The 14,249-nt window shown below is 35.2% G+C and overlaps 1 protein-coding gene across 1 annotated transcript; it reads right to left on the bottom strand.

The window, feature by feature from the left end:
- Window positions 1-854: 854 nt before the first annotated feature.
- LOC143598165 (benzoate carboxyl methyltransferase-like) lies at window positions 855-12,587 on the bottom strand. Its single transcript, XM_077076454.1, has 4 exons — window positions 12,289-12,587; window positions 6,942-7,101; window positions 5,635-5,886; window positions 855-1,172 (listed from the first exon to the last, which is right to left on the bottom strand). Exons 1-4 carry the CDS (start codon window positions 12,585-12,587, stop codon window positions 987-989), a joined length of 897 nt encoding a protein of 298 aa, XP_076932569.1. The 3' UTR covers window positions 855-986.
- Window positions 12,588-14,249: the final 1,662 nt, after the last annotated feature.

The following is a 14,249-nucleotide window of genomic DNA, read 5'->3' as shown; positions in this document are numbered from 1 at the left end:
TTTTGTTTTAATGATTAAACGGCTATTTGCGTCGACTCACCACTACAACACCCGGAACAGACAACGTGCATTATCTACCAACGACTGGATTTTACGGGCATTTTTGTTTTAGTTCCGGAACCATAAATAATGTAACCGAAACCGACAGAATTGATGTCGACCCACCGCCGTAACGCCGGGATCGACAATGCTCGAGTTTTACTAGCGCCCGAGATTTATCGACCAAATAATTGCCATTTTAGATCTTTTATGTGTTAATTTGATGAATTTATTTTTTGGGTTTTAACGCTTAGGTTTTACCAACATTGTTTATATTGTACCGTAACTGAAACCGACCAAATTCGTGTCGACTAACTGCTACAACGCCGGGTACCAACAACGCTCAGGTTTACCAATGTTCGGGTTTTATTGGCCAAATAAATATCGTTTTAAATATTTTATTTGTTTTAACGCTTGTCTTATGATTTAGAGTAACGTGACGGGAATATAAGCACATCTGATATTCTGATACTAGTTAGAATACAAATACAATGAGAGAAATAAGGAAACGATCAATCATAACTAACTAGAGATATACAATATACAAGCATTGACCAAGAATAAAATGTTAAAAGTTGGAGTAAATTTAAGAAAGCCAACCTTGACTAGAACTCATTTCGTTTACGACGCTTGACTCGACTCTGGCTCCCTTTCATACCGAGCCAATTTCAAGTAAACTCTCTATGATTTTGAGTTTTATTTTTCTAGCGAATTTTGAGTCGCTACATAATAATATCTTTTATGCGGTTACCAACGAGGTCGTGACTTGTGAGTAGTTGTGACAACTAAACAGAAGATTAAAGGTTAACTGCTCCACTACTACATAACTTAAAACACTTGGGAACCTTTCAAATACTAAATTACCAAGTCAGGCTTATTTTGGTTCGGGTTGACCCCACCTTATTCAATTTTACAGCAGATTCTTAAAGGCATACACCAATAAAAACTTAACGTTTAATCAACGAAATGACTAAATTATAATTCATTCCTTTGTTGGTAGCCAGATGATCAACCACATGCTCTTGGTACTTTTCAAATAACACATCCATTATGGTATTCCCAAAATGAGCTGCCATCATTGGCTCGATAATAGCCCGTATGAAATATGCAGTGTTTATCCCTGGCGTGGGCCAATTGAAATATCCGGAAACAAAATATATATATATATATTAATATAAATTATTACTAATAATAACAATCAATAATAATAATATAAGAAGAAAAAAAAAGTCTATACATGTAATAATATAAGAAAAAAAAAAGAGTGTCGTTATAAAAAACTAATTTAAAAAAAATAAATAAATTAAAACAATAATAAATAAAGAAAGAAGGAAACTGAAACAAAAAAAAATAAAAAAATAAAAAAATTAATATAATAAAAGGTAAAGAATATGGAGCATTTGCATTAAATGCACTGCAACACATACCATATCTCGCCAGCTATATATATCAACACTTAGTTCCTTTGAACCATCATCTATCTAACACTCTCTAACTCAAATCTTATTATCCACACTTTTAATTTCCGGTTTCCTGTGGAGCAACTCTCTTCTCGACGAGTGAACGGACACAGCGAAATCCAAGGCCAACGGCACTGTGTACGGTCTCTACCGCGTGCCATCTCTGGCGACACCCAAATACCGAAAGAGCACACATTCCTGGGATCCACGACTTCTCCGGCGACACCCGCTTTTCAGATTCGTTAACCTTTGCAGCCGAGGTAATCTACGATCTGACCATGAAACTGAATTATACGTGTTAAGTAAGTTTGTTCGTAGTTAACATATCAATCAATCAATCATACCCAGTAAAATCCCACCGACAGCAGAGCTATAGGTAGGGTCTGGGGAGGGTGGGATGTAGGCACACCGTACCTCTATCCAAAGGAATAAAGAGGTGGCTTCCAGAGAGACCCTCGGCTCTAAGAACATGTGTATGAAAAAAAAAAAAAAAAAAAAAGTTTAACAGTTATATAAAAAAAAAAAACTACTACTAATTATAATAATATTAATAATAAGGTCGCAGTTTAACCGCAATATAAAAGCTAATAATAATAATAATAAAATATGTAAGGGAAATACCATTATGTAAGGGAAATTCGTAGTTAACATCTATCATCAAAATATCCCACCAAAACATGTAATATAAATTAAGGAGGAAGAAAGAAAAACGAGTGCGTACATATAACTTCTAAGTTTTATAAATGCCAATATTTAAGGCTGTTAGAGAAAAGTCATATATTTGTTATCCTATGTATTTCTTTTGTTTTACTCTTTTAGCCGGCCATGACATATTTAGTTAAATACACTCATTTACAAATGGTATGCATATGTTTTATTATTACACATATACATATATTTTATTATAATATCATAAATTTGTATGCTTTTACAGAAAAGAAGAAATATTAACTAGATTTTGCTTTTACAATATATATATATATATATATATATATATATATATATATATATATATATATATATATATATATATATATATATATATATATATGATCATGAAATAAGTTGGGTATATAATGTGAAGGTATACTAATAAGTTTTAACTAAAATCTTGATAGACATATGTGTTGAACTATTATGATAAAATACAGTACAAAGTAATGAATTTAAAACATGGATATTTGGTCGATTTAAAAATCTAATCAGTTGTAGGAAGGCATTAAGAATAGTCTTACAATAAAAAAATAAATATATTAAAACTCATACCTGAGTAAAACACATTATTGTTAAACCAACACAAACAGTATGTAATCTAGTTAATAATATAAATACGATGTAGGTGTACAAACAATTTAAAGGAGCTTCACCACTACAAAACTCACCACAACTTAACAGAAAAGGTATGGATTCTTACCCCTCCCCTTGTTATTATCGTGCTCGATTGTTTAAATCCTATTGATGTTTCGCGTTCTTTTGGCACTCCTAAACGTCTTTGGAATATTAATCGGATCCAAATTTATTTTGCTTCAAGATCCGGTTATGGTCGTTTGAACTCAAATATAGATTTATATTGTACGCATGCGATAATTTTTTAAGTTTGTACTCAATATCGCATGTTCTATTACTTGTTACACGGTATAGATATTTGTTGGCATTGTTTTTACTTTGAGCGCGTTACCTTTATTTTCTTATACTCTGGTACCCTGAGTTCTACGCTTCCTGTGGAGTGTCCCACAGGCACAACATTGTGGCATCGATGTCGTGTGCTCCTTCCGTGACGGAGAGATTAGTTCACGGCGTCTCTTAAGGGCAAGTGTGGCCAATAGCTATTAGGAAGCGTATGGATCGATCCTAGGTTATATGTATTTGATATTTGTGGGTGGTCGGTGTATGCCAACACCCACCATTGTACCATTGGGTACATAGTTTGCAACCTATGTAGTCCCACTGGAATGTTATACGTTTCAGCTTGTGGGTATCATCAATGTTTTAAAAACCGGTTTTTTACTCGTACCGGATTAAGCTAAAAAGTGGTACAACCGGTTGAATCGGGTTATACCGGGAGGTTCAACCGATTGAAAATTTTACCTTATAGTTTTCTATAAATACAACTTTAACTCCAAAAATAACCCAAAAGTAAATGATTTCATAACAAAAGATAATCCAAAAGTTAATTCATATTAAAAAATAATAAAAAAGCACTCAATTTTAAAAAAACAGTCATAAAGTTTACACGTTTAAATATTAATTGTTAGCTTAAAAGTAATTTTGATAAAATATGGGCCGTAAATATCAAAAATTTCTTCGACAGAAAACCGTTTTGTTAGTAAAAACCGGTATTTTAGAAAAAACCACTGGTACGATGTTCTAGCAAACCGGCCAAAAATACCGGGCTTAAAATACCGGTCTGCTGTGTGAAATCCAGTTTAATCGGTTCAACCGGCCGATTTGAACCGGTTTTTAAAACACCGGGTATCATTCATGTGATACGATTTACTTTATTGGCTTGCATACTTGTATCGTATCATTTTACATTATGACATATTATATTTTAATGTTGTTATAAATAATTTTTTTTTACTTAATTATTGTTAATCTTTTACGTACTTACTTGATTATTGTTAATATTTTACTGGAGCCTTTTATCCATAATGGGTATTCGGCTCATTCTGTAAAAATATTTTTCATAGCAGGTTCACAGGTTACTTCGGGTGGGCTGTGAAGAGAGAAAAAGAATTGAGCTCTAGGATTTGAATATAAAATGATAGTCAATTTTGTAGCATACTCTAGTTCAGCTAGATTTGACGGTTATATAATATGTAATAAATAATTAACCCTAAGGCTCTCTACTTTTAACGTTTAATAGTGGAATGATGTCTTATGTTTTGAATACTATGATTAGTGACACGTCACCACTCTGTGGGGTGGGGTGTTGCACCAATCAAGCGCAAAATCGTTCAAACTATGAAGATAAAACGAACCCTCTTTTTTGATAGCATCCCTAACCTCGCCCTCATACGGTGTATGTTGTGGTACATTAAACGAATTAACTTTAGATTCTTGGACCAAGCCTTGTAGTAGAATATACTGTTACATTAAACTAACCCGACCTGAAAAACCTGAACACGAGAAAATGCCAACCCGAATCTGAACCGAAGTAATTCGGGTTGGTTCTTGGGTCTAGGGGTGCAAGCGAGCCGAGCTCGGCTCGTGTAGTTTACACAGGGATCGAGCTCGGTTAGTTTCAAGCTATGTTTTCAAAGCTCGGGCTCTGCTCGTGTGTAGATTTTTAAGCTCGAGCTTGGCTCGCTTACTATTTATCAATTATTTTTTATATAATTATAACTATTTTTTATATATTTTTTTTCTATTATAATTTTATGTATAAAATAATAAATATTATTTAGTTATTTTTATTTATTTTTTCATAGCATTATATATATTAATTAATAATTATTAAATATATATTTTAAAAAAATTTATAAATGACATGCTCGTTTAGGCTCGCGAGCCAGCTCGAGCTCGATAAGTGAAGCTCAGACTCGGGCTCGTTTATTAAACGATCTTACTTTTAGGCTCAAGCTCGGCTCGGGCTCGATTCAGCTTGCTCGATCGAGCTTTTTAATGAGCTGATCTCGAGTAGCTCACGAGCAACTCAGCTCGTTTGCACCCCTACTTGGGTCTGATTTCTAGGTTTCGTGTCAACCCGAGAAAACCTGAATAAACAATTTGTTTAACTACATGATATTAATATTAGGTATGTACATAATATACGGAACACTCTACATATTCCATTTGTTTCTATTCCACCTATTATAGTTGATCGATTATTTATTGTTTATATATATATATTCTAATAACAGCCGTAATAGAAGAAAATGTTGCTTTACCGGGTTATGCTTATGTTGCTTTAGTATTCGCGTAATCGCGTTGTATATTTTCTTTACTTTTTTATTTTCTTTTTGTTTTCTTAGATATCCAAAACCCGATTAACCAAACCCAAAAAAAAACCCGAATATGAAAAAGCCGTGAAAGATTTTGGTCTAAAATTAAAATTTTGAAACCCGAAACCCAAAAAACAAACCCGAAGATAGAACACTAAACATGGGTAGAAAATTAAAAGTAGACCATATACCTCTTTGATCATGTCAAGTGATTTGGCTAGAAGTTCCCAAATAGCGCAACAATCTTTGCTGGTTGGATCAGTGATACTCCGACCTGCAAGTGTTAGAATCATACGCCCACCGCTTACCGTTTCCTGAGAGCGCATGGCTAAAAATTTTGTGAAGTCTTTATCAAATTGTTTCCTATATGCTTCAAACACATTTGTTGGACTAGTTTTTGCCATGCATATATTAAGCTTGTTGTTTTTAAGGCCTTGAGGTACCTACAAATAAGTACATGCAGCATATATTACCAAAAATGGTATATGTTACAATGCCATTATCAAAACTAATGATTGTGTGTGTATATAGGGCGATGTTCATTACGGATAGTATACTATTGCGAGAACAGTAAGAACAAAAATCATTCATTTTCTTTTTATCAATAGTTCATTTATTTTTATTTTGAGTATGCTATATATGTACGTAAATAAATATTACACTAGTTCATATGTTATTATTATTTTTTTTATACGTAAACATTTAACAACACGTATGTACGTAGATTATGCATAGATGACAAACAAAATTTGTTAATATTTTTCTAATGTTACGAGAGATGAATAAACTTGTCAAAGTAAATAAATATAAATATTAACCATTTTTGTATTTTAAAATGTTTTAACACTAAAAATGCAATATTTATTTTCCTATTCTTTTAAAAGAAAAACCATGTTCTGTCTAGAACTCTCCCAACAATGTTTTAAAAACCGGTGCGTACCGGCCAGTTGAACCTGTTATACCGGATTTCGGTAAGACAGCCGGTATTTAGACCCCGGTATTTTTGGATGGTTTGATAGAACATTTTACCGTCGGTTTTTTTCTTTAAAATGCCCTGGTAGTTTTTAAAAATGACTTTTAACCTAATGGATAAAATCTAAACTAATAAACACAATAAGCGACAATTCGTTAATCAACCAATTTTGTATCCTGAAAATCCAAGAATACTTTCTTCACATCTTTTGTAATTGATTAAATTCGTATACAAAGTATAAACTTTCTATTTGACTCGATCATTATTCATTTGTGATGTTTGGTTTATATGTGATGTTTATAAATGTATTTTTGGGTTACTTTTTGAGTTGAAGTTATATTTATATGGAATTAGAGGGTAAGCTATTTAACCCGGTTGAACCTCCCGATACATCCGATTCAACCGGTTGTATCATTTTTTAACCAAGTCCGGTACAAGTAAAAAACCAGTTTTTAAAGCACTGCTCCCATATATGTGTATGTGTATATGTGTGTATATCAATCTAATTGGTGGGTGGTATCTAACCTGAGAAAGCCAATGAATAGCATAAGACGAATGAAAAAGATGGATACTCTCATTCGGAAAAAGTCCACCATAAAAAGAACCAGGAATAGCAGAAACAAAACAAGATCCACATTTATTTCCCTTGCCCTCCTTCAACTTTGAATGGAATGCAGGCAGAGGTCTGTGTTAGCCATAATTTGGTTTGGGCCGGTCCATCGAGCCTATGGTGGATCGGTATCTTGGGTACCAAGTTGAGCACATTACTGGGTACAAGTTATTTGAGTTTAAATATGTTTTTACTAATTAGTGTTTGAGTAGGATATGAGTTTGTATTCTAGTCTAATTAGGTTTTCATGTTTGAACTAGTATATATACCCGAGCACATGGGTTATATCATTGTATTGTAATTTTCGAGCTAATGAAAATTACAAGATCGAGCTTATAATCTAAATATCGTTTATGTTTTCGGTTCTGGTTACCAAACTTCAATTGGTATCAGAGCTCGGTTTAAACACGAGTTTGTTATATAATCACGTTTGAAGATTGACTTCAGATCACGGTGGGAGGTTTCATTATTAAAATACAATTAATTCCCAGACTGTGTCCACCAATACAATTCATCAGTTGTCGTCTTGTCTAGTCCACCAACCACCAAGGAATTTGGGATATATTTTCATTACTTAATTGTTCACCACAATTATTCATCTGAGTTTCTTCCTTTTGCTGTTTAAGACACCAAGGAGTCTGTTTATTCATCGTTTTCAACATCGATCCTAGGTTTTTGCAAACCTACAATCGACAAAGAAGAAGAGTAGTCATGGCTGAATCTTCAAACCGTACGGGAGATTCTTCAATTCCTTTACTCTGTCCGATGCTCACGATGAACAACTACACCAAGTGGGCACTTCGAGTCAAAGCCGTGTTCCAAGCCATGATTTGTGGGATGTTGTTGAGCTGAGACCGGGAGATGCAGTAGATGAAAAGAAGAACCGTGCTGCGATCGCATATTTGTTTGAATCAATTCCGGAAGAACAAATCATCCAAGTTGCCCAACACGAAACCGCTTGGAAATTTGGAATGCGATCAAGACCCGTTATGTTGGCGAAGAGAGGGTTAAGGAGGCTCGCCTACATACCTTAATTACTGAATTTGAAGCCATGAGGATGAAGGACACCGATACTATTGATGACTTTTCCGGGAGACCATCCGGTTTAGCCTCAAAGTTCGCCTCGCTCGGTTCTGCACTCGATGAACAAAGGCTAGTAAGAAAGTTTTTTACAAGCATGCCTAAACGTTTTATAAACGTTGTTGCCTCAATAAAACAGGTTATTGATTTGAAAACCATAAAGTATGAAGAAGCGGTAGGTAGATTAAAAGCCTACGAGGACCGTGTGAAAAGTGTCGATGATATGGACGATGATCATGGTAAACTCTTGTTTAATAAATCTTCCTCTCCGAGCAACTCCAAGTGTGGGAAAAAAGGGAAAGGAAAACGGCAAGAGCAATCCCGAGACAAATCAAAAGGCAAATACAACCGGAACAAAGAAGGTGATTCGGGTAAGAAAAAGGATTATTCGGGAGTTCAATGCTTTCGTTGTGACGAGATGGGTCACTACGCTTCGGCATGCCCGGAAAGAAGAGGAAAACGAGCCGAAGCAGGACGTCCCGAATTAAACTTAACCGAAGCAAAGGAACCAGCAACAAGGAATGAAGTTTTAATAAAGATAAGTATTAATAAAGAAGTTTTCTTGGACGAAGAAAACGTGCATCCGAAGCGGTACGAGTCGGAACCGAAGGAGGATGGCGTTTGGTACCTCGATAATGGGGCGAGCAATCATATGACGAGTATGAAAACTTACTTTTCTGATTTAGATGAAACGGTTGCTGGACAGGTTCGTTTCGGTGATAGTTCATGTGTAGACATAAAGGGAAAAGGCTCGATAACTACTATTTGTGATGATGGTGTTGAGAGGCTAATCACTAACGTTTATTTTATCCCAAGTTTAACGAGCAATATTTTAAGCTTGGGGCAAGCAACCGAAAACGGGTGCAAGGTGATAATGGAAGATGACCAACTTTTAGTGCTTGATAGATCGAGAAAGGTAATAATGAAGTCGGTTAGATCAAGGAATCAGTTGTATAAGGTGTGGCTTTAGGTTGGAACACCGGTGTGTTTATTATCAAACATTGAAGATCCGGGTTGGTTATGGCACGCGCGTTTAGGCCATTTGAATTTCGAGTCAATGAAACTTCTAACAACCAAGGATATGGTACGTGGTGTTCCTTCGTTTATTGCTTATACTAATCCGTGTTATAGTTGTTTAGTAGGTAAGCAAACCCGGAAACCGTTTCCCGATCAAACACGTTTTCGAGACAAGAAACCACTTGATTTGATTCATGGCGATTTATGTGGTCCAATTTCACCGAGTACACCGTCAAGTAAGAAATTTATTTTTCTTATTGCTGATGATCACACAAGGTACATGTGGGGATTTTTTCTAAAATCAAAAGACGAGGCTTGTGATTATTTTAAAAAATATAAAAGTTTTGTTGAAGGTGAAAGCGGATACAAAATTGGAATTTTTCGAACCGACGACGGAGGAGAATTTCCATCTTGTGAGTTCTCAAAATTTTGCACAAGTGAAGGAATCACCCGACATTATTCCGCCCCATACACACCTCAACAAAATGGTGTGGTGGAACGGAGAAATCGAACCGTTATTGACACAATTAGAAGCATGCTCCATGTCACAAAAGTTCCAAAACGGCTTTGGGGAGAAGCGGCGAGACATGCTATTTATATCCTAAACCGAGTACCGACGAAATCACTACCGGAGAAGACTCCCTATGAAGCCTATAAAGGTGTAAAACCCAATCTTGATCATTTACGGGTTTTCGGGTGTGTCGGTTATGTGAAAACACCTCCAACTACTTCAGTTAAAAAGCTTGACGACCGAAGTACCCCTATGGCTTATCTCGGTATCGAACACGGGACAAAAGCATACCGGATGTATGACCCAGTTAGACACCAAATTCATGTTTCTCGAGACGTTATTTTTAATGAGAAACAAGGTTGGAATTGGTCTAAAAGTGGTGAAAACCCGGCTGAAAATTTAGTAGTAAGTTTGGAACAAGTTGGTAACGCTATAAACTTGTTTGACCAAAATACCTTAGCGAACTCGGCCCAAACAGCAGCCAAAACAACCAAAACAGCCCAAACAGCACCGAAAATAGCCCAAACAGCACCCAAACAGCACTGATTTCAGCCAAAACAGCACCGAAATCAACCCGAATAGCAGCGAAATCAGCCCATTCAGCCCACCAGGTCAGAATCAGCAGCCCGGTTCATTTAACTTTCATGCTGACCCATGTTCATCTACCCCAAGACGGTCAAACCGAACCTCAATATTACCAAGAAAGTTCAATGATTATGTGTTAAGCGCTGAGGTTCCATACGGGGGGGAGAAAGGGATGAAGTGTTTGAATACGAAGAATTATTTTTTACTCAAGATGGTGAGCCGACGAGTTATGTCGAGGCATCCGGAGTAAAAGAAGGGGATAATGCAATGAACGAGGAGATTGCAACTATTGAACGAAACAAAACGTGGGAACTTGTTGACAAGCCAAACGGGTTTAAAGCGATCGGTTTGAAGTGGGTTTATAAAATTAAAAATGATGCTATGGGTAGAATAGTAAAATACAAAGCACGGCTTGTGGCGAAGGGTTATGTTCAGAAATTCGGTGTGGATTTCAATGAAGTTTTTGCTCCCGTTGCTCGAATTGAAACGGTTAGATTGATACTCGCCTTAACCGCCCGAGGGGGGTGGGAAGTACATCACTTGGATGTGAAGTCGGCGTTCTTACATGGTGAACTTGACGAGACCATGTATGTTAGTCAACCGGAAGGTTTCGAAAAGAAAGGAAGTGAAAACAAAGTTTATTTATTAAAGAAGGCCCTTTACGGGTTAAAGCAAGCCCCGCGAGCTTGGAATGTGAAACTCGACAAAGTGTTGAAGTCGCTTGGCTTTTACCGATGTCGAAGTGAAATGGCGGTGTATCAAAAATATATAGAGAATGATATATATTTATAATATGTGTGTATGTTGACGATTTACTTGTCACAGGTTCAAGTAAGGACGAAATTCTTAAGTTCAAGAAACAAACGGAGGAACAATTCGAGATGAGCAATTTGGGTTTATTGTCATTCTATCTCGGAATAGAAGTCTGACAATCCGAAACCGGGATCGAGATCAAGCAAGAAGCCTATGCCAAGAAGATCTTGAAAGAAACAAATATGGAGATTCGTAATCCTACCAAGTGTCCACTTGAACCGAGCACAAAGCTTTCAAAAAACGAGAAGGGGAAACCCGTTGATGCTACCGTCTACCAAAGAATAATCGGGTGTTTGAGGTATTTGTTATATGTAAGACCGGATTTGAGTTTTTCTGTTGGAATAACGAGTCGGTATATGCAAGAGCCAAAGGAATCTTATATGAATGCGATTAAGCATATTCTTCGGTATGTTAAAAGAACCGTGTCTTATGGTTTAAAATATTCGAGGGGTGGAAGTCGTCACCTTTACGGGTATTCCGATAGTAGCCACGGAGTTGATGATGATGATGGCAAAAGTACTACCGGGTATGTTTTCTACTTTGATGATGCCCCGGTTGCTTGGTGTACTCATAAACAGCCAACGGTAGCTTTATCTTCGTGTGAGGCGGAGTTTATGGCAGCAACCGCGGCTGCGGGTTAAGCCGTTTGGCTCCAAGAATTACTTAGTGAAGTAACGGGATGGCCGATAGAAGTCGTAGTATTATATGTTGATAATACATCATCCATTGCACTTATGAAGAACCCGGTGTGGCATGGTCGAAGTAAACATATAAAATCGAAGTATCACTTCATACGAGATTGTATCGAGAACGAGGATGTTAGAGTGGAACATATTCCCGGCAGTGAACAACGAGCCGACACGTTGACGAAGGCTCTAGCTCGTATAAAGTTTGCGGAGATGCAAAAGCTACTTGGAGTGGATGATCTCTCGAAGGACAAACCGAAATTAGAGGGGTGATTGTTAGCCATAATTTGGTTTGGGCCTGTCCATCGAGCCTATGGTGGATCGGTATCTTGAGTACCAAGTCGAGCACATTACTTGGGTACAAGTTATTTGAGTTTAAATATGTTTTTACTAATTAGTGTTTGAGTAGGATATGAGTTTGTATTCTAGTCTAATTAGGTTTTCATGTTTGAACTAGTATATATACCCGAGCACATGGGTTATATCATTGTATTGTAATTTTCGATGAAAATTACGAGATTGAGCTTATGATCTAAATATCGTTTATGTTTTCGGTTCTGGTTACCAAACTTCAATCTGAATACGGTATTAAATTCGTTTTCAAATAGATCATTTAAGATCACTTGAAATTGAGGCACTTGACAATTATTTTCTAAACATATGTCATGGACTCTATCAATAATGTTGGTTACGACGAAAAAGGTGTTCGGCCCAGAAGAACAACCCAGGTTTGCTATCTTAAAGCATAGTGGGAGGCCATTGAAATCGTTAGTGATTCTGTTAATTGTGTCATGCAATATAGGAAGCGATCTCTGTAATCCACTTCCCTGAAATTGAAATCTCAAGATGAACACAAATGTACAAGTCATTTTTTATCACATGCAAAACATGTTTTTTTAGTGTGCTTGTTCACACTATCCAATAATACTAAAATAACCAACAACATCAAACACATATAATGATCACGTGTCCCTCGGTGAAGCCCTTGTTTTCTAGTAAAGTCATGCGAAAAATTTACGTACCTGAAGACGAGAGTTGGTTGCGTAGAGTCGCAGGTCCCGGTTTTCATGTGGAAGACCTCTTCAATCAACATGATTTCTTGTTTGCTGGAAGCTGGTTGGTTTCCTTATTAATTATCATGCTAGATATATAAACGATAAGTTTACTTTTAAAATTTGAATTAGCTTCGGAAGTTGGTATACATGACTTTTATGTGATAGGACAAGATAAGCTACAGCTGAAGAATATTTTAACTTTTTTTAATTGTGTCCTCCCTAGTTTTCATTAATTAGGGGGTTTTTGTGATTCCTTATTTTACCCCATTATAACCTTTTATTAAGTTAATAAGTTAAAACACTATAACTAATGAAACTTTTCATCTCACATTAAAAGCAATCCTAAACACCTTATTACTTTTCAAAAAGTTAATAAGTTATAAGTTGATGAAATAAGCAATCCCTTAGATGATATTGGTTTGAAAATAAATACTAATATCATTTGCTCTAAACTATTAGGAAGTGTTTGGTATAAATGAATGGAGGTTGGAATGAAAATGGTTCATTGCAAAGGAATGTAATTCCTTCCATTTATAGATTTTTTCATTCCTTAAGATAAGGTGCTTTTTTTTTCTTGAAAAAAAGTCATCTACAATGATAATAATAATAATAGTAATAACAATAACAAAAATAATAATTAATATTATAACTATTATTTTATTATCAATATTATTTTTTATATTACAATATAATTATTATCATTATTATTTTGTTATCGATGTTACTTTTCTATTATAATATAACTATTATTGTTATAATTATAATTATATTTATATTATTATATCATTGTTATGTTATTTCCTCTATTAATTGATGAAAATAGCATGCATGTGTAGTTTACTATTTAAAAAAAATAATATGAAGTGATGATTAATTTCATTCCTATGGTAACCAAACAAGACAATAGAATGGTAATGATCCATTTCATTTATTTGTTCATTCCATTACCCCACTCATTCCATTCCATTTTTCATTCCTTTACCTCATACCAAACACACCTTTAATATATATTTAATTACTTGTCAACTTTATGATTAACTAGATTCCCCCTGGTATTACGGGGATTGTTTTACGTTATTTCTTTATAATATTTATAATTTTTGGATTTTAATTTTATTTATTGTAATGAAGTTAATAATATATTTAGGGTTTGGGGTTTGATGATGAAAATGTTTCACAAATAAATGAGATGCTATAACCCGATTTAAACGCTAGTTGGGTTTGGTGAGACCAATGACCCGCTTATCTTTTTACTATAAAATTGTTTTTTTATTATAAGTAATATCTTTTTAAAAAACTGATATTAATTTTTAGTATATCCCTATTTTATAAGATTAACATATCAAATATTTGGTGAAATTAATTTTTAATTTAATGAGATGTTATAACCCGTTTAAGACTATCTGGGTTTGGTGAGACCTATACCGTGAATTCTGGTCAAATGCATGAGAAGCCTCTATTTACAAATAAAACAAT

The sequence above is a fragment of the Bidens hawaiensis genome, unplaced genomic scaffold, assembly GCF_021521415.1.
Source record: "Bidens hawaiensis isolate Kalapana, Puna unplaced genomic scaffold, B.hawaiensis_p1.1 tig00049734_1, whole genome shotgun sequence".
Classification (NCBI taxonomy): domain Eukaryota; kingdom Viridiplantae; phylum Streptophyta; class Magnoliopsida; order Asterales; family Asteraceae; genus Bidens; species Bidens hawaiensis.
The sequence above is the reverse complement of the archived record's forward strand: the minus strand, read 5'-3'. Positions and strand labels throughout refer to the sequence as shown.

What these genes read in the sequence shown, in the direction of transcription:
- LOC143598165 (XM_077076454.1), bottom strand. Translation starts at nt 12,587, where the DNA reads ATGACTTGTACATTTGTGTTCATCTTGAGATTTCAATTTCAGGGAAGT. An exon ending in AATACCGTATTCAGATTGAA is followed by an intron (nt 7,102 to 12,288) that starts GTTTGGTAACCA and finishes TGGCTAACACAG; the next exon opens with ACCTCTGCCTGCATTCCATT. An exon ending in CACTTGACATGATCAAAGAG is followed by an intron (nt 1,173 to 5,634) that starts GTATATGGTCTA and finishes GGATATTTCAAT; the next exon opens with TGGCCCACGCCAGGGATAAA.